Source organism: Grampus griseus, assembly GCF_964374135.1.
Source record: "Grampus griseus genome assembly, chromosome: 16".
Classification (NCBI taxonomy): Eukaryota; Metazoa; Chordata; class Mammalia; order Artiodactyla; family Delphinidae; genus Grampus; species Grampus griseus.
The window spans coordinates 32,975,507-32,996,082 of NC_139010.1; the positions used below are offsets into that span (position 1 = coordinate 32,975,507).

General features: G+C 50.3%; 1 protein-coding gene across 1 annotated transcript; it reads left to right on the forward strand.

The window, feature by feature from the left end:
• Positions 1 to 5,180: 5,180 nt before the first annotated feature.
• SFTPD (surfactant protein D) lies at positions 5,181 to 15,598 on the forward strand (the record flags this gene model as incomplete). The annotated part of the gene is made up of 7 exons (XM_082674127.1): positions 5,181 to 5,394; positions 10,881 to 10,997; positions 11,269 to 11,385; positions 11,699 to 11,815; positions 12,170 to 12,286; positions 12,878 to 12,961; positions 15,225 to 15,598. The coding sequence occupies exons 1-7, from the start codon at positions 5,196 to 5,198 to the stop codon at positions 15,596 to 15,598; spliced, it is 1,125 nt and encodes a 374-aa protein (XP_082530253.1). The 5' UTR covers positions 5,181 to 5,195.
• Positions 15,599 to 20,576: the final 4,978 nt, after the last annotated feature.

Below are 20,576 nucleotides of genomic sequence, written 5' to 3' on the forward strand. Positions count from 1 at the left end.
TGTAGAGAGAGCAAGAGAACAGCCATCTTGAATGACCTGACCATACACTGCCCCCCTACATATCCCACATGACCCTTGTAATCTTGGTCTGCCCCTCTTCCACGATATCCCTGGGGTCAGCTAGGTAGAGGTGCACTGCTACCAGATACCACAAATTCGATACAGACAACAGCAGCTAGAGAGTACTGAGAGTCCAAAAGGTGGGTAAACTTTGGGGCCAGGCGCTTATCGGGTCAGTTGTTCATGGAATTCCAGAGGAGGACAACAGTGGTATCTCACTGTAGACCCACCAATCAGACTCATTTTGCAGTGAGGCCACCGTTGTCACCCAGTCTGCAAACAGATTCCCTCCGCTCAGACTAGAGACGAAATGTAAGATGTCTAACCAACTCAATACAGGGAAGATCATGACCATTAAGCAAAAATACAAGCAGTAACAGCACTCTTTTTTTTTTTTTTGCAGTACGCGGGACTCTCACTGTTGTGGCCTCTTCCGTTGCGGAGCACAGGCTCCGGACGCGCAGGCTCAGCGGCCATGGCTCACGGGCCCAGCCGCTCTGCAGCATGTGGGATCCTCCCGGACCAAGGCACGAACCCATGTCCCCCGCATCGGCAGGCGGACTCTCAACCACTGAGCCACCAGGGAAGCCCAGTAACAGCATTCTGACATACCACCACCCCTGCCTGTGGTTTTTGTCCTGAGCTGCAGTACCATACCACCTGTCCACCCTCAGTCCCCACGGCCGGTGCCAAATACTAGAGAGGGGGTTTAACAGACCATAGGGTTAATATAATGGCGTCTTTCTACAGTAAGGGGCCTGGATTTATTACCTTAGTAGTCTTAGGTGGGGCTGGGTAGAAGAAAGGTGAAATCTATTAATTCCTTTTTAGTCCTAATCTCCATGGGACGGCAAACCCAAACCGCCAGGGGACTTACCTGCCAGTCCCAGGGCCATTTATAATATGTTCCCCTGGGGGTAGATTCTGTGGGAAGGGCGAAAGTGAGTTACTGTCCTGATCATTAGTTGGCAATGGTCCTGGGCCGCTCAACAGTTGAACTCGGATAGTGTTGACCAGTTGCCTCTGGGTTAACACGGCATAGGCACTGGGATGATTGCTGCTGGGATGTTTAGCTGTAAATTTGTATGAGCTGCGTTAGCCTCCTGGTCCACAGGTTGAGACAGCAGGTCTCCCGCCTCAATTGTTGTTTAAGTAGGCCGCTCATCCTTCAATTAGCCTGGCAGCAGTGGGGTTGAAGAGCAGGTGAAAATGCCAGGTATAGCATTTTATCGGCCCAAGTCTGAACTTCATGACCGCTAAAGTGGGGGTTTTTGCATTGCTTAACAACGCGGGTAGGCCTTTTGTAATACCTTCCACCTGTTGTAAGGCCTCGTAGGCTGCATATAGCTTTGCTCCATCACACTGTATCGCTGCTCTGCCCCCTGCCATAGCTGGGACCAGAAGCCCAAGGGTACCTTTATTGTTTTGCCGTTGTCACAGGCCTCAAACAAACCCTTCAGCGTAACTGGCCACGTCCAATTCACAAGCCTGTCCCTCAGTGAATATCCTTAAAGCCTGTGTCTGTAATTGTTTGGGGGTGGCAGATCAGGGGTATGTTTGTATTTTGTAGATAAAAACAACAAAAAAAACCCAGAAAGTCTCTTGCGTTTTGTCTGTATTCACCAGCCCTCCTCATGCACTGGGCTGCTGCTTTTAAACTGGAAAGGGGCTCTAAGGTTAACAGGATATCATCAATACAATGGGACAGAAAGACAACTCTCACAGTAGTCAGCTGCCGTGGGGCCCCACATGCTGGTGGACGGCCACCCCAGGATTACCCCCGCAACTTTCCATTCCCCGTCCTTATTCCCCAGCGTCTCGGCTCTCCCGGGAGTTTCCTCAGCGTTTTGGCTGACTCACCATTTGTTGAGCTGCACCCCGCAGGCCTGCAAGCCTTGTTGACGCCCAGCCTTGTGACCGAAGAAAGTGCCCGGAGACAGTGACAAAGACATCAGTGGCTTATTGGACAAGGGATCTTACACGTCCAAAGCACAAGGGTCCTAGAGCCACAACATACCACCTTCGGCAGAGAGCAGGAAGGACGTAACAATCCTCACTCGGGGGGGAGGAGGCTACCATTTATAGGGGGAATTGACGTCAGGTTGGCTCATCAGTTACCAAGGAAACCAACAGCTGGGGCAGTGGGTAGGCAGTTACTAATTAAGCCCTATAATTAAAAGGATTGGATAGTCATGTGAGTGAAGCAGGGACTGGTCGAGCAGGGGGATGTAGAGAGAGCAAGAGAACAGCCATCTTGAATGGCCTAACCCTACATGGGCCCACTGAGCTGGGTGTTTCAACAGTAATGTGGACGAGCAGCCGGTAAAATACCAGAGGCTACAGCTTAGCTCTGACAAAAGTGCAGCTGATGAAGTCCACCACGGGGTGCAGATACTTCTGCAGCTGCAGTACAGCACCAGTGACCAGCTCCCAAAGAAACTGTGCAGTCATCCTGGACTTTGTATTGGGAAGACAGTGTGGTCCAGTGATCCTCTGCGTGAAAGCCATTGTGATTCTTCTCACCTGTGTTGGTGGAACTGAGAAAAGCAAAGGTTATCATTGCAACACGAGTGTCTGGGCTTGATCATAAATAGAACTGGATTCTGTTGGAATGTGAAGTTAGACAAAGGAAACACCATATTCTGGGCTATAATGGGGCCTGAGGGCATCATGAGGGATGTATTTGACAGTCTAGGAGGTGGTAGTTAGTAGAAGCCAGCTTGCAGGAAGGAACAAAGTATAGGACTCCTGAAATAAAAGTCACCATAAATAAGGAGGGTTTGTCTAGCCACCGGGATAAGACTTGACAATTAGGCTTTGTGGGGAGAGGAGAGCTAATGTTCAGTTCAACCTCCATGCTGACCTACATCTCTAGGGGGCAGGGCACATGAACCTCTTAGAATAGAGAGGGCTGTGTGTTAATAATGGAAGAGCTCAAGCATTAGGGGCCCATGTTCTCTACTATGGGATCCTCCTTCAAAAAATTGCAGGATGGAAAAGAGAAGACCTTTCCCTACCAACTGAGGAAAGCTGGCATTATAGATTCCATAATATACAGGGATCATCAAAACCCAGGAGCAAGTCAGCACCTCCAGTGGGGTGGCCAAAGGAGAGGATTGGAGACCTGGGGTGACTGGTGTGTAGACCTAGGCGAAGGGTTGATGGAAGAGATAAAGTCACAGGGATCTAAAAGCAAGCAGAGATGCCAGCAGCTGCCCCACAGTCACTGGAAGTTAGAGTTTCCTTGGGGATGGTTGCAACAGTATATTAGCAGCTCAGGGATCCAAACAGGCCACTAGAGCCATGGAATGGACAAACACTGGCTAAAAAGGTGGAGAGATTCGGGCAACCAAGTTAAGGGGAGGCCATCCCATAAAAGGCAAGTGGGAGGCTGTCCTACATCTAGAGCAGGAAGCAAAAGAGTGGACTCTGCAGACACAAGCTGCTTTTGCAAGACGTGGAGGTCATTGTACAACTTGCTGGTCTTCTCTGGACCTTGGATTCCCGGACATCTGTGAAATACAGACACTGATGCTGCCACTGAACTCACAGGGCTGCAGTGAGGTGCAGATGAAATCGTGGGCTGAGGGTGCTCTATGAACTCTAAGGTGATGTGTGTGTAGTTTTACAAACATCAGTGACAGGTGTCCAGGACCCAGGTGGGGTGAAATTGAGTGTGTCAACAAGGAAGTAAATTGCCCCGCTTCTTGATGCGAGTTCTCGGAAAACCGGGGCTGGGAGGCTTACATTACAGGGCGTGTATAAAAAGCCAGTGCCTGCCCAGGAAACTCTATTTGCCTGGAGCTTCTGGAGCCCTAGAGGAAGCAACAGTGAGTGTCTCTGTCCTTGCCTCTCATTCTGTTTTCCCAATGTCTGGTGAATATCTTCCTGCCTGTCTGGGTGGTTTACCCTAGGGGTGTTGAGGAAGGCAGGTCTGTGCAGCTGCTCCCGTCTCGGAGGGTAGCTGTTGCAGGTGAGGGCACAATGGAGTACTAAGGAGCGCTCTTCATTCTGTTCCCTTTGCTCGGTGGGAGATGTGTTTCCTGGGCTGGGAGAGGTTGGGTGAGTTGGATGTGACATCCAACCAGACCTCAGATGCCATTGTCTGGAAGCCCCTGTGGAAAATGCAGCTCATCTTCCTCTTGGAAGGAGGTACTTCTCTGGCCAGGAAGCTTCTCCCCTCCCACTACCTCAGCCAGCCTGGTGACCCCCCCGTCCTTTGCACAGGTCCTCAGGCTTTGTTCCCAGCCTCTGCAACTCCCATGAGCCCTTTCCATGCTCGTAACTTTACAGTTTCTCTCTGAGAGAGGAAAGAAGCCCAATGTTGGGCCCAGGTCCTGCACCCACCCTGACCTCACTTAATTCCTGAGTCCCTTTCCGATGGTAACCGGATGCGCTCTTGGACATCTGCTCTTTCCTCCCAGAGACTAGCCTTCCCCGGACTGTGCCCGTCTCACACGTACCCTTCCTCCATGAGGCCCCTATTCCAAGTCCTCTCAGGAGGCCTGGACAGGACTCTAGGTGTCCCATGGACTTTCCTCATGGAGCCCGGGAATAGCAGATCACCTGGCAAACATGCAGTCATTCACCCATCCAGTGCTCGGGACTCTGGCTTTTTCTCAGGCAGCCCTTGAGCCCACCAGGACTAGTCCATCCAAGGCAGCAAGTGAGAGGAAACGAGTTTGCCTTGTCAGAATTAAGTCAACCAACTTACTGGTACAGAAAGGGAGAAGGAGGTCCAGAGATGGGAAGGGGCCCGCCCGAGAGCTCTCAGTGAGTCTTTCCTGATGTGACAGATGGCCTCAGTGAGGAATTCTACATCCTTGCCACAGTGCCCATGGCAGTGCCCAAGGGGAGGCACAAGAAGGGATGACACAGACCATCTAAGAATAGGTTCATGCTGCTGGTCACCCCCGTCAGAAGTCCAGCTGGTCAACTCATGTCCTCTCAGGCCAGACCTTATGCCCACCTTGTCCCTAAACTGCTTTCAGAGCCCCGCTGCTCTTGGCCCCAGAGCAGAGGAGAGGAGGTTGAGGAAGTGCTTCTCCTCACCTCCAGGAGCTAGGCCAAGCCCTAAAATCCACATCCTCGCACCAAAAGCATGGCCCCTTTCTTCCTGTTCCTCTGCCTAGGACATGCTTCTCCTCCCTCTCTCCACGCTGATTCTGCTCTCACAGCCCCCAAGGTCTCTGGGGGAAGAAATGAAGACCTATTCCCAGAAAACACTGGCCAACGCCTGCACCCTGGTCATGTGTAACCCTCCGAAGAAGGGCCTGCCTGGTCGTGATGGACAAGATGGGAGAGAAGGCCCCCAGGGCGAGAAGGGGGATCCAGGTAGAGCTGGGACCATGGGCTTGTCCTGGTGGGAAGGGGTGGGCATTGAAATTGTAACCAACCCAGAAACTCTGGATTTTCTGCTGTGTAAACCTTGGAGATGGTCTTCTTCATCCCGCATGGGTGGGTTTCCTCCAGATATCCAGCACACTTAAAACACAGCCTTACTGGTTGGCAAAGACGGGCTGCCCCGAGCCCCCAGCTCCGTCAGCAGCTGCCCTGATTCCTCCCCTAGGATCTTGACTCCACCCACCCAAGAAGGAGCAAACAGTGAGTAAACGACTGGTATTTGGGGTCCTCTAGAACCGTACTCCAGAATTTAACTGTTGTTCATTCTGCTTAAATGGTGCCTCTGCAGGATGTTAAATATTTTTAATATGCAATTAAACTCTACTCCATGAGGGGTGGGAAAGGATGAGGCTCTGTGGCCCCATACTCAGGCCTGGTCAAAAGGATTTTCCCTAAATACATTATGGAGAGAGGAGAGAAGGAAAGGCAGCTGACATTTCCTTGTTCAGCCCCGTGCTTGGGTGTTCACTTGAGTGGTTTATTTAATCCCACCAAAAGTCTTACAAGGGATGTATTAATCTCATTTGATAGGTAGGAAAATTGTGACACAAAGGTGCTATATGAAACCCAACGTGGAAGATGAAAAGGACATGGGCTTCTGCATCAGACACATCTGTGCTCGACTGCTAGCTCCAGCTCCATAGCAGGGACCCCCCCAGAGACAAGCCACTCAGTGTCTCTGAGTCTCAGTTTGCTCATCTGTAGATGGGAATAATATCTACTACACAGCAACAAATAATTGAGCCAGGGCTTCATTTTCCTGTTGAGTCTTCAGGATAAAGTTGCATCTTCTTGCTGTACCAATCAGGTGAATTCTCCTGAGGTTTCCAAAGGTACTGATTATTAAGGGAATTGTCCGAGAAATACTGCCCCACAGGGGAGGATCTGGGTCTTACTGGCAAGAAGTGAGAATTCAATGAACCAGCAACAAGAACAAGGGGACCACCATGGCACTAGGCCAGGGCTATGCAGGGATCAACTGAGGTCTTTATCTTTCTGGAGTTTGCATTTTGGTTGGGGAGGAAGAAAACGAGCAGCATTTAAGCTGGGGAGAATAGGTAACATCCCCAGGCTTTGTAGGATAAGGGACAATTATCGGTCTGTCCTTAACAGACAGAAAGTAGTTCCCAACATAACTGGGCTGGGGCTTGGAGAAGGTTGCCTGGAAGTGAACTCAGGAGAAGGGCGGTATTCAAGGTGCCAGCTCTCTCTAGCTCCCAGTGGGGCCCTGAACTGAATCCCGGGGCAGGGTGTGGGGTAGGGAGCCTTTCCTACAGTGGCTCTCTGAGCAGCATGGATGTGGCTGAGCCCCCCGCTTCTTGTGCGTTCCAAGCCTGGCCTTGGGTCGGTGCTTGGAGAGAGAACACTGCACAGCTGGACCAAGGACCAGGCTCCTCTCTGGCTCCTCAGTCCCAGGCACTTTAGTTATTCAACTGTTATGGGTCTGAGGATTTCCTGGAGATCAGAGCATCCCCAGAATCCTGACCCAGTAAGTCTGGGTGGGGCCAGAGTCTGCACTGGTGACAAGATTCTGATGCACGTGGTCCCAAGAACCTGCTGTAAAGGACAAGATGGGCCTGAGAGGAGAGACCCTTGGGCAGAGGTAGAGGGTGGAGCTGGGTCACTTGGTGATGCTCCAGACATTTCATGCAGGGCCAATAAGACCCGGACCCTGCTTGGGGGGCTGAATTTCCAAGGACAATTCCCTCATTCCTCAGCACCTCCAAGACCCCCGCCCGAAAGGATTCGGTGAGAGAGTCCTCCCAGGGGCGCACATCTCCCTTGGAGTAAAACCTCACACCCCACAGCAGTCCCCAAGACCACCCTCCACCCCTGCTGATCTCTCTGATCTCATTTCCTTCCACTCCTCCCACTCTCCCTGGGCTCTGACCACACTGGCTTGTCGCTGGTCCCTAAGCACGCTTGGCCCCCTGCCTCCTCAGGGCCTTGCTCTTTCCACACACATCCCCATGGCTCACTCCTCACCTCCTTCATGGCTTTAGTCACAGACAGAGTCCTTCTCTGGCCCTCCTATTGGAGAGAGAACACTGCACGGCCCCACCAATACTCTATGCTTTATTCTTCCTCTGTGGCACTTATTCTGATCTTATAAATTATCATATGTTGTACATTTTAACTTTGATTATCTATTTCTATGCAGTTGAGTTTAAGTTCCATGAGGAAGGGATTTGGGTTTTGTCTGTTTTTTTCACTAATAAAATCCCAGCATTTAGGACAGTGCTTTGTACCTAGTAGAAGCTCAGTGAATACTTGTGGAATAAATGAATGTAAATTGCCAAGACAGGAGGAATTTTAATAGTTACGACTGGCCAAATCGGTGGTGCATAAAACTTCACTTCGGGTGGCAGTAAGGTACAGGGCTAGGACTTCGGGGGATGCTAGGATGCAAAACGAGTGCTTTGGGAGGCATGGTTCTTGCTGCTGAAAAGGGTGCTCTCATGGCCTCCACAGTTTCTGCACAAGGATGGGCAACCTCTAATGCTCCCCTCTAAGGAGTGGCTTTTTTCCCATGTACCTGCTGCCACCCCGGCCAGTGGGGAGCCCAAGAGAGGCTTGGCCCGGGGCCAGGATGTCTCTGCCTGAGCACGGCACACTGTGGGATTGGGATGCGGGGCCCATCCTCTATGCTTCCATTTCACGCCTAGTGAGGATTGTAACTAAAAGCAGAACACAATGCCCAGCACAGAAGCTCTCAGCCACCCATCAAATGCACAGTCTCCCACCACCAGCACATGCTTGGCCCAGGCAGGTCCTGGCCTTTCTTACCCTGGGGCACAGTTTCCAAATCTGAAATGTCACCTCTCTTCTCCTTGAAGTCCTGTTTCCTCCGACTATGTGTGTGTGCTGGGGTTGGAGGTGCTGGGATGGGAGGAGGGACACCTCATAAACTGTCTTCCTCGCTCGTTACCCATGCCTCACAGTTTAAAATTCAGTGACAAATCCCTTGCAGACCAGGACCTGGTGCTAACATTTACATCCTGCTCAGTGCTAAGCAGAAAGTTATGTTCCATAGTTCGTTTCCCAGTGAACAAATAAATGAAACAATGAGGAAATGAACAAATAAGTGAATGAATAAGTTAGCAGCACCTGACAGGTGTCATTTCTTCTCTTGTTTTTTTGCACATGAATGCTTTATTCACAACAGCCAAAGGATGGAAACAACCCATGTGTCCATCAACGTTTACCCGTGGTGAATGGATAAACAGAACGTGTTGTGTTCATACGCTAGAACATTGCTCAGTCACACAAAGGAATGAAGTGCTGAGACGCGCTACAAATTAGATAAGCCTCAAGAACGTCACTCCGAGTTAAAAAAGCCAGACACAAAAGCTCATATATTGTATGTATTTACATAAAATGTCCAGAATAAGTAATAGAGACAGAAGCAGAATAGTGGTAGCCGGGCCTGGGAAGAAGCAGGGACAGAGTGATAACGGATATGAGGTTTTCTTTGGGGTTGATGAAATATTTTTGAACTAAATAGAGTGGTAGTTGCACCACGTTGTGAATGTGCTAAACGCCAATGACTTGTAAAATTTAAAAAGGTTAATTTTAGGGAATTCCCTGGCGGTCCAGCGGTTGGGACTCAGCCCTCTCACTGCCGGGCCCCAGGTTCGATCCCTGGTCAGGGAACTGAGATCCCACAAGCTGCACGCGCAGCCGAAAACAAAAAGGTTAATTTTATATGATGTGAATTTCATCTCAATGAAAGAATAACCAAACTCACAATTTTACACAGAGTGTAAAATTCTTAAATCGAGGTAGATCTCATATAATTTCAGACTTGGGCAGTCTTTCTTGAGGTAACAAGTTTAAAATGTTTGGTCATTTTTCCAATAAAAAATAATATGTGTAAAAAAAAAATAATAATAAGTGGTCACTAAAGATAAAAGGAAGAAAATTAAAAATACCTTAATTGTACCACTTAGAAACAGCAACTGTTAACACTTTTGTATGTGCTGTTCTTGTGGTTTAGCCAATGTGTTTTATGTGTGCACACGCCCTACACATTCATGGACATATTTAGGAAACAGAATCATATTAAATAGAGTGTTTATAGCATACTTTTATCACTTAATGATGCATAATAATTTGGTCTAATTTCTATAGTTTTAAGAGCATGTTACATAGCTTTTTCTCTTCTTTTTATTACAGTATAATTGATATATAATATTATATTACTTTCAGGTGAACAACATCATGATTTTATATTTGTATATATTGTGAAATGATGACAAGCCTTATGAAAATCCATCCACACACAGAGCTGCAATTTTTCGTGTGCGTGATGAGAACTTTTACGCCTTTAACAACTTTCAAGCGTGCAACACAGTATTATTTACTATAGGAACCTTGCTGTACATTACATTCCTAGGACTCATTTATTTTATAACTGGAAGTTTGTACCTTTTGACTACTTTCACCCGTTCTGCTCACTCCCCAACCCCACCTCTAGCAACTACCAATCTGTTCTCTGTATCTATGAGCACGCTGTTTTGTTCATTTGTTTTTTAGATTCTACATGTAAGTAAGATCGTATGGTACCTTTCTCTGTCTGACATATCTCACTTAGCATGATGCCCTCAAGGTTCACCCAGGTTGTTGCAAATGGCAAGATTTCATTCCTTTTTACAGCTGAATAATGTTCCATTGTATATACGCCTTGCATTTTCCCCATCCATTCATCTATCCATGAATACCTAGGCTCTAGGCCACCTCCACTTGGCTACTCTAAACAATGCTGCAATGAACTTGGAGGCACATAAATCTTTTTGCGTTAGTGTTTTCATTTTCTTTGTTTAAATACACAGAGGTTGAATTGCTGGATTGCATGGTAGTTCTATTTTTAATTTTTTAAGGAACTTACATACTGTTCTCCACAGTGGCTGTGCCAGTTTACATTCCCACCTACAGTGCACAAAGGTTCCCTTTTCTCCACGCCCTCCAACACCTGTTATTTGCTGACTTTTTGATAATAGCCATTCTCACAGGTGTGAGGTGGTAGCTCATTGTGGTTTTGATTTATATTTCTCTGGTGATTAGCATCTGGTGTCATTTCTGATATAAACTTTGGTTCTGGGAAGGGGGAGGGCAAGGAGTCCATGATCAAGGGCAAAAGCTGACAGGCTTGCCTGCTATAAATACTGTGGCCTTGGGGCAGGGGAAGGTGCGTTGTATGGAAAGTCAGGGCAGGTCTTGGTTTGATCTGCCTCCAGCTCTGGCAAGCCTGTTTCTTCACCTGTAAAATGGGGATGTGGATGCCCATTTCCTGGATCACCACTGGACCGGGTCTTGTGGAGGTGAAGTGTCTACACCTTATAGAAACCTGAAGGAATATCCTCCGGCTCCTCCAGGGCCTGGGGCCAGGTTTATGCCCATTTTTTCTGCTGCCACAGGTTTACCAGGACCTGTAGGAGAAGCAGGGATGCCTGGACCAGCTGGCCCAGTTGGGCCCAAAGGGGACAATGGCTTTGCTGGAGAACCCGGGCCAAAGGGAGACACCGGACCACCTGGTGAGCAGCTGGGCATGGAATGCAGATGTCTGCAGGTGGTGTGGTGTCGCTAGGACATGCCGGTAGGCATGCACAGATTCTACCCCAGGAAGGAGGCAGAAGGCTGTTTCCAAGGTGGCGCTGGGTTATTTCAGGGAAGACTGGAGCTGCTGTGGGGCAGCACCTCTAGGAGGATGCTGCCTCTCAGACTTCTATTACTGCCCTCATCTTTTAGGCACTCCCACTTCCAAGGAGATTCAGTGTCACTAACTGGGCTGGTCCTTTTCCCCAGGGCCTCCAGGACCTCCAGGTATGCCTGGTCCAGCTGGAAGAGACGGTCCCTCAGGGAGGCAGGGGAACATAGGACCTGCAGGTGCACCAGGCCCCAAAGGCGAGACTGGACCCAGTGGTAGGTGGCTGGTATGTGACGGGTGTGGGAAGGAGGCGTGGCAGTCTGTGATGGGGCCTAAGGCATGCGCACAGTGCCTGGAAAAGCCTGGACCATCTGCAGCGGGTAGGCCTTGCCAGGGTCTCTCTCCGCAGATTCCCACACTGACCGTATTTCCCCGATACCCTCCCCAGAGGAGGCCAGGCATTAAGGAGCACCGTCTCCCAGTTCATTCTCTCACCTGGAGCTGTGGGTGAAAAGCTCCACTTCCGAGGCAATGATAAGTGCTGAGCGCACTCTCAGCCGTGTTCGTCCCAATTTGTTCCTTCCTCAGGAGGAGTGGGTGCCACGGGCATGCAGGGCTCCCCAGGGGCAAGAGGCCCCGCAGGTCTTAAAGGAGAGAGAGGTGCCCCCGGTGAACGCGGAGCCCCTGGAAGTGCTGGGGCAGCAGGTGAGTGATGGAAGCTGGGCTGGGCTCCTGTTCCCCTGTGCCCACCATCACCACGCGCCAGGTCAGAGCTAGCACTCCAGGGCGACAGCCAGTGTTGGGCTCTGGGAACTGTCTGTCTCTAGGGAGAGGGTAGGGCGAGTAGCAGGGACCGTCTATGTACAGGGAAGGTTGGTTGTTGGGTGACAGGGACAGTCAGTACACAGAGAGGATGCAAGGCTGGGTTCAGGGCACAGAGGGACATATGTATATGGGGAGGGCGTATTGCTGGACGATAAGATAGTCCATGTACTGGGGGAGGTGAAAATGCTAGAAAATGTGTTCAGAACTCACGCAACTCTTCTTCTCTGATCCCAGGGCCTTCTGGAGCCATGGGTCCACAGGGACCTCCAGGTGCCAGGGGCCCCCCGGGACTGAAGGGGGACAGAGGTGCTCCTGGAGACAGAGGAGCGAAGGGAGAGAGTGGACTCCAAGGTAAGGAAGATCTGGGGGCCCCACAAGGGCACGGGTGGGGACGGAGGGTGGGAGGAGGCCCTCCCGGGCCCTCCTCTCAGGCGTCCCCCTTAGTTACAGGTGGGGGGCTGGAAGTCAAAGCGGACGCTGGTCTTAGCCTCTATGACTCGCTGGAGGGCAACCTGAGCAGTTTTTCTATCTGATCTTCGGGACGAGCGCACCTCCCTTCCCAATTCATCAGATAGCTTTGAACTTCAAATAACCCAGGGGACGGGAAGTACTTGAGCTACATGCATTCCTCTACTCCCACCCCCCAAAAGGAAGTGTTATCAGGCTCCTCGAATTTGGAATTACAGTGTCACCTGGTTCGGTGTCAGTGTGGTGCAGGGACCTGCTCAGGGAACAGTGTTCATAGCAGAAACATAGGAAATCCTGTGGGCAGCACAGGCCCACCTATGTCAGCAGATGTGGGCTTCCTAGGGCTCCGTCCCAGTTCTTTACCCCCACCCCCAATATGTGTCTGCAACTGGGTACCCTTCCCTTGAGGCCCGGGCTCTGAGCTGATCCCAGGCTGTGCTGGACCTTTCTTCACTCGACCTCTCTGCCCTGCAGACATCACTGCTCTCCGGCAGCGGGTGGAGACCTTACAGGGACAGCTACAACGCCTCCAGAATGCTTTCTCTCATTATAAGAAAGGTGAGTTCCTGGACCTGAACCTGAACCAGACACCAACGGTGGGCCTCATCCTAGGTCTGGGTCTTGGCTTGGAGTTGGCTGGGCTTGGGTCTAAAATTGAACTTGGCTGGGACCATGTTTAGGACTGGACCTGGAACTGGGGCAGGCAGTGGGGCTAAGGATGGGCTGGGACACAGCAGTGCAGCCACGTACTCCAGGAGCTGCAAGGAGATGCAAGGGAAAAGGAGGAGAATGCAGTCCTTGTCACCAATGCAGGAGACTTTCACCCCTGCCTACTCTGGGCATGTCCCTATGATAGACAAGGGGACACCCAACCCACGATGCATCTCTTCCCTCTGTGGAGCCAGGTATGCAAGTACCCAGAGATGCAGCTGCACAGCCCAGGCAGCAGAGAATCCAGACATAGTCCTGTGAGCAGGGGCTGGGATGCTGCTCATGGGGTTCAAGTCTGGTGGGGCCCAACCTTGCTGGGTGGCCACTGAGTATCTCACCCTAAAGATGCCCCTGGGTCTGGCAGGGGCAGGCTGCCTCCAGTCTCTGGCCAGTGCTGGACTCTCCCTGCATCTCCTTGGGTGTTTAAAGCAGAGATTCTTCCCTAAGCCTGGAATCCTAAGGAGGCAGAGGTCTCCTGGAGTGCGCACCTGACCACCCGGTGCCTTTGGGACTCTCTGCCTCAGTCCCCAACTGCCCCTCCCCCTTCTCTGCTTTCCCTGACATCAGCTTTGAGTCCACATCATTCATCAAACCTCATGATCCAAAAAAAGAAGAGTTTTCTGAAGGAGTAGAGCATACAGGGGTGGGATATAGGGTTGGTTCCTAAGGGCTCAAGCCAACTAAGTACCTAAGTAGTAAGGATGAGAGTTTCCAGCGTTTGATGTTCTCCTCCCTCTACAAACATATCTGCATACCCGTTCCCTTGCTCATATGCACACTGATGTAAACAAAGGAGAACATGGGCATAGGCACCGGCCACATGTGTGGGTACTTAAACACCATCGCTCACTCCACACCATCTACATACATGTGCACACAGGCACACGTATGCACACACACATATGCACACCCATCCAGATGGACCTTAATTCCACCTGTGTACCTCCAGATGGATATATGGGCATATTCACGCATGTCCCAGATGCATGGGACATAAACCCAATTATGGCGCATGAACTTGCACTGACCTTGTCCAGGGCTGCTCTGGGTGCCATCCTGACCCCGTGGAGAATCTGGCCTCTGAGTCCTTGTTGAAACTACTCAGAGGAGAAGGGCAGTGGGTCAGGGTGTAGTCTGGGTTCCTACCCAGTCCAGTGAGCCCTCTTAGGAGCCCTGAAGATTTCCATGCATGAGCCTAGAAGTCAAAGGGATGGGGATAGGATGAAGGAATAAGAGATACTTAACATGTCACACAGGCGATGCTTTTATGTAGTGTACACCTGCTTTAGAAATAAGGAATGGGAAACCCTGAAAAGGGAAGTGACTTTCCCTTGCCCACCTGGACCGTCATTGTCAGGTTGGGGCTGAACACGTGGCCTTCTGACTCCCAAACAGGGGTCTCTCCAGCGCCGATCCCACTCCTGCCCCCCATTCCCACACACACCTCTCAGAAGCCTTCATCCCCTGCCCAGCGGTCCAGGGAGGCTGACTGGCTGGGGCATCACCCGTAAGCATATCAAGAGGCCAACACTGGGCTGCCCCCAGTGCAGAGATTAGCATGTCGCTGCTCTCAGATGCCCCACCCTCTCCTCTCCTTTCCCCTCACCCCTTCACACAGTACAGACCCCCTTCTGACAACCCCACATGCCCAGCCATCATGCAGGGGTGAGAGCGAGCCCCCTGCATGGTGTTTCCCACACTCTTAGGAACTGCCCTGGTCAGCACCGTGTCATTTCCCTGGCCAAAGTCATTCCAATCTACACAGTAATTGAGAAACCAATTCTGGCATATGACATGGGGAGGAACAGAAAGTGCACGTCTAAGCTTTAGTGTCACATCCAACAAGGTTTGATCCTCACTCTACATTTGACATCTGTGTGACTTTGGGCCTCTTACGTAAGCTCCTCGAGTTCCAGGGTCCTCACCTGTAACTGGAGACCACAGCACCACTCACAGGGCGCATCGTGGAGCCAGGGCTGCTCTGGAACCAGTACCTCACTTCCATCCTATCTGGTGCCCTGGTACCCTGGATGGGAGGCTGGGGGGCTCTGGTTGGAGCACAAAGGTCCAGGTGCTGCCACACCCCAACTTGACTCTCCTCTTCCCCTAGTGGACCTCTTTCCCAGTGGCCGGGGTGTCGGGGAGAAGATCTTCAAGACGGGAGGTTTTGAAAAAACTTTTCAGGATGCACAGCAGATATGCACACAGGCCGGGGGAAAGATGGCCTCGCCACGCTCTGCAGCCGAGAACGAGGCCTTGAAACAGCTGGTCGCAGACCAGAACAAGTCTGCTTTCCTGAGCATGACCGACAACAAGAAGGAAGGCACGTTCACCTACCCCACAGGGGAGCCCCTGGTGTATTCTAACTGGGCCCCCGGGGAGCCCAACAACAGAAACACAGAGAACTGCGTGGAGATCTATCCCGATGGCACGTGGAACGACAAGGCCTGCGGAGACCGGTGCCTTGTGATCTGCGAGTTCTGAGCCCCCGGGGAGGGTGGGGCACTGCCCAGAGCTGTGTGCTGCCAATGTCCCAATAAAAAGGTGACCCTCAGGCCTTCCCTGGTGGTGCAGTGGTTAAGAATCCGCCTGCCAGTGCAGGGGACACGGGTTCGAACGTTGGTCCGGGAAGATCCCATGTGCCGCGGAGCAACTAAGCCCATGCGCCACAACTACTGAGCCTGCGCTCTAGTGCCCGCAAGCCACAACTACTGAAGCCCACACGCCTAGATCCTGTGCTCCACCACAAGAGAAGCCACCGCAATGAGAAGCCCGTGCACCGCAACAAACACCCAACGCAGCCAAAAATAAATAAATAAATAAAATTTATAAAAAAGAAAAAAAAAAAGGTGACCCTCTGCTGGCCAGGGCTTCTCCACAGAGCCATGGGTGAGCCCAGCAGGCAGGGCTGCTATGGAACGCCTTCCTCAGAATAAAGTTTGAAACTGGCTTCACACCAGGAAGACCTATCAGAGGAAAAGGGGGCCAGCCTGCTTTCCCAGGGCAAGGGCTAAAATGAGATCTCCAAGACCTTCCTGTTACAAAATCCAGCGTCTCCTCCTCTGCCCTCCACCTCCTCCAGCCATCGGCCGCATTTGACCCAGCGGATCACTGCCTCCTCCTTCCCTTTTCCTCTTGTGCTTGCAATTTTCTTATCCTTCTGGCTGCTCTGCATCAGTTTCATCCCTCCTCCTCTCCTGGACTGCTCCACAGAGGAGCTCGGGAGCCTCAGCTCCAGTTCCCCTCTCTCCTTATTCTCGCTCCAGGCTTGGGCTCATTCTCTCCCACGGCTTCAAATCCTTTCTATTGATACCTCCCCCATGTAGAGCCCTGTTCAAGACCTCCCCCCGAACCCCAGACTCCTCCAGCCAATGCAATCTGGAGCCCCGGGGCTGGGAGGTCTCAGTGTCTGCCTCTTGCTTCAAGCCCTGAGCCTAGGAAACTGCACAGTTACAGAGGGATGACCTGGCAGGGAGGCACCTTCCTCTCTGGCCAGATTGAGTGGCCTTACACCCAGTAGACTCCCCTCACCCCTGACCGCCCAGGATCTCTCTCTACCCATGACAGTGTGACTGTGGTTGGCTCAGGGGAGAACATACCATCTGCACAGTCCTAATCCCTTCTGAAATGTCAGACACAGAGGGTGCCCAGCCATGTTCAAATTCATCCCCAAACCTCTTCCTGCCTGGCAGTTCCGGGAATGTTCTCCACTCTGCCTCAGAGATAATCTACTCAAACCCTTCTCATTTTACAGACATGGAAACTAAGACACAGAGAGGGAGGGAACTTGCACAGGTAGTACCGGTGCTACAGCTCATGAAAAAGGCCATCTGACCCCAGAGCTTATACTTCTGGCCTGTAAATTTTTAGGCCAAAGGCCTCTGTATATTTAGTTGATTTTATTGACACACTGCTGCAAAGGAAGATTTAAATGACGTCTGTGCTTAAGAAATTGGAATGACGTCTGGATGAACCATAGGCTCATGGGAGGGGGCAACGAATACCCCTCCCCCAGACAGGAAACCTACCACTCTTTCCTTTGCTCCCAGGTACCAGGAGGACTGCCCTCTCTGGCCCTTTCTGAATGGGACCCCCGAGCCCTACCTGTCTTCCCAACACTCTTGCAGCCACACTTCATATATGGGACGGCACATCTGAAAACAAAAGCCACACGTCTCAACAGCATGCAGCTCAGCCTCCCTGTTCATATCTTTCCCCCGTTACTTGAAAAAATCCCCAATTCCTGGCAGCTTCTGAAACATAAACAGTTACACGATAACGAGCAAACAACTCTGCAGTACAAAGGCCTGGAGCTTAGAACAGACTTATTTGCTTTTATTGCAAATAAGAAAAACAACTGGATCTAGTTAAGCCAAAAAGAGGGTGTTTTTAAAGAACAGAGGATTCTGAATTGACTTACGAAGGACTGGGGGTGCACAGGCACCACTGTGCCACCTCCCTGGCTTCTGCCTCTCTCTGCCCATCCTCACCTCTTTCCCTCCTTTACACACCAGCTTCCTCCACCCACGTCCAGGTCTCTCGTGTGTCCCAGAGATCAGAAACTCTTGCTTGATATCAATTCAAAACTATGTAGAAATGCACCTAGTTGTCTCAGATGCCCACCTCTGATCCCATCAGCTCACCCTGGGGGCTGGGGAGGAGCCACACTGTACAGTATGGCCACTGGGATCCTTGCGAGGTCATGGTGGTCTGGACAATGCTCTATGGGTAATCACTACTCATCCCAATATGTAAGCCAAGCCTATTTCTTGACAAGAGGGAAGGAAAGAGTGGCAGAACTATGTGACTGCATAGGAAGAAAAAAAAATCTCCTGTGTTGTTGAAGGCCGGGAACGCTGAGACCCCAAAGCCTAGGAGGAAGCTTCAGATCAACCTGTACCACGGGCCGCGGGGCTCTGGTTGGCTTTCCAGCGCAGAGAATAAGTAAGGTGGGTCATTTGGGTTCTGCAGACACAGCCCGATTAAAGCAGAGGATCGAGGCAAGTATTTCAGAAAATGCAGGTCCTTACCCATTCTTGAGCACAGAGGTCTCTCCTACACCATCATTCATGGGCAAAGGTCAACATAGAACTTAAACAATGTCAGCCCCACCCCAACCATAGTAGCCGTGTCCCTAGTTTGGTAGCCTAGGTGCCAAATGAAGCCAGAGCTGTGTGACCCTTATTCTCAAGAGATGTTATGACACTCGCAATGCCAGGTGACATCATGGGAGCAAGCTGGGAGCCTTCCATACCTGGAGAGGGGACAACCACACGAGGAAGTCCCTGTTTTATAGTATATTCTCAAGTTGCGTCCTGGTTCTCAACCCTCCTGTCACCAGATCAGCCCACATCCCATACTGAGCAGCCTATGGGAAGCCCTCTGATGTTTACTTTTCTAGGATTCTATCTTTGTTCTGAATTCCACTGACATAAAACACGGGTATTGGGATTTCCCTGGTGGTGCAGTGGTTAAGAATCCCCGTGACGATGCAGGGGACACGGATTCAATCCCTGGTCCGGGAAGATCCCACGTGCTGTGGAACAACTGAGCCCGCGAGCCACAACTACTGAGCCCACGCACCGCAACTACAGAAGTCCAGATGCCTAGAGTCCGTGCTCCGCAACAAGAGAAGCCACCGCAATGAGAAGCCCACGCACCGCAACAAAGAGTAGCCCCCGCTTGCCGCAACTAGACAAAGCCCGCGTGCAGCAGCGAAGACCCAACGCAGCCAAAAAATATATAAATTAATTAATTTAAAAAATACTTAACTTTAAAAAACAAATAAATAAATAAATAAATCACTGGCATTTGAGTTGCTTACATTCAGAGCATTCTCAATCACTATTACCTTCCAGATGTCCTTAATTCAAGTTTAATCGTGTACTGGATCTTTTTGGGTTACTCGTGTTTTATATAGTAGAGCAAAGATACCAGGTACCTATCAGAAGAAATAAAAATATAAATTTATATGCCAAAGACTTATCCAGGCACTGGATACACAGATGGAAACAGCTGGTCATGCCCTCACATATGCTACAGGCCTGCGCTTCCTTAACATTAGAGGTCAGCTGTAGAATTGTGCTTCAGCAACGGGCAGTGAAGGTGCCCAAGGGGTAGATTGGGAATGAGTGGATGGATTATAGAGCCTTTTAACCAGGAGAATAGAGGAGAGCCATCTTCTTGTGAAGGCACCAAGATACTCAGAGACCAAGACACTTATTGTTGTTCAACCTAATTGCCTGTGACTATTAGGCCTCTGTATAGCTAATAACTGGTACCTTTTGGTAGATTTTATTGTTTTTCACTGTTTCAATAAGAGAGGCCTTATGGAGGCAGGCGTTACCCTGTGACATGTATTCCTTCTGGATGGAAGCAGTTGAGGGCAAGTGCACATTTCTGAAATGCCCAATTTTCTGCTGCCCTGGTGAGCACAGAAGTGTTGGTGGTTATTAAGTTGGACGAGCCAGGATTCTGGACACCTGAGCAAATGGATGGAAAACAACTGCCCTTGGGGATCACCCAGATCCACTTGGATTTTGACTGGGGTTTGGGGGTTGTTACTGCAGCATGTGTAGCCCATCCCTACTGGATACGTTTTGAATACTCACATATTTGATCTCCATTTACTTAAGCAGTATAGTCTCTCTCAGACTGCCTGGAGGCACAGAAGGACTCAAGAGGGCCCTGCCTGAGCAGAATGGTACTTTTCCTATTTATTTAGGAAGGAGACAGAATGGGTCAAGTGAATAAGTAGAAGAGTTGAATGAATGAAATCCTTAATTCCTGCTTATAAGTCTATTCGTAGGCCTGAAGAAAGTGCCTTCAAGATGCTTCCAGGCTCTTTGATATGAGGAAATAGCACCATGACCTCACTGCCAGACTTTCTGCACGTTTATTAACCCCCTGAATACTTCATTCACTTCAGGGGTAAGTGGCTGGGGCCAGGCCAGGGCCAAAAGGTCAGATGACAACTTCAGGCCAAGCAAACGCATCCTGTGACCAGAAAGATGGCCCAGGGCAGGAAAGGGAAGAAAACCAGTGGTGGGTTTTGTGCAAGCCTGGGATGCCTGGTCCCCAGCTACAGAGAGTCTGAGAGGGATGTGAATTCTCCAAAGATTCAATGCCCCCAAAAAAGAGTGATTGAGGCTGTGAGGACTTCATCAAATGATTCCAAAGCTCTGATGAAAGAAGAAACATCCTAGAACAGTCATAAACGTTAATTTAAAAACATAAGGAGAATGGACGTGGTCATTTTATTTTAAAGGGTTTTAGAAAGCTAACATAGTTACAACAGTGTATTACTGACACAGGACTAGATAAAACAATGTAAAAAACCACAGACTCCCAAAACGGGTCCAAATATACATATATATACATATATATCTTATATATGCCTGATAAAAATAGAAATAGAATACCCAAATTGTAGGAGAATAATGAATTGTTCAATTAGTAATAC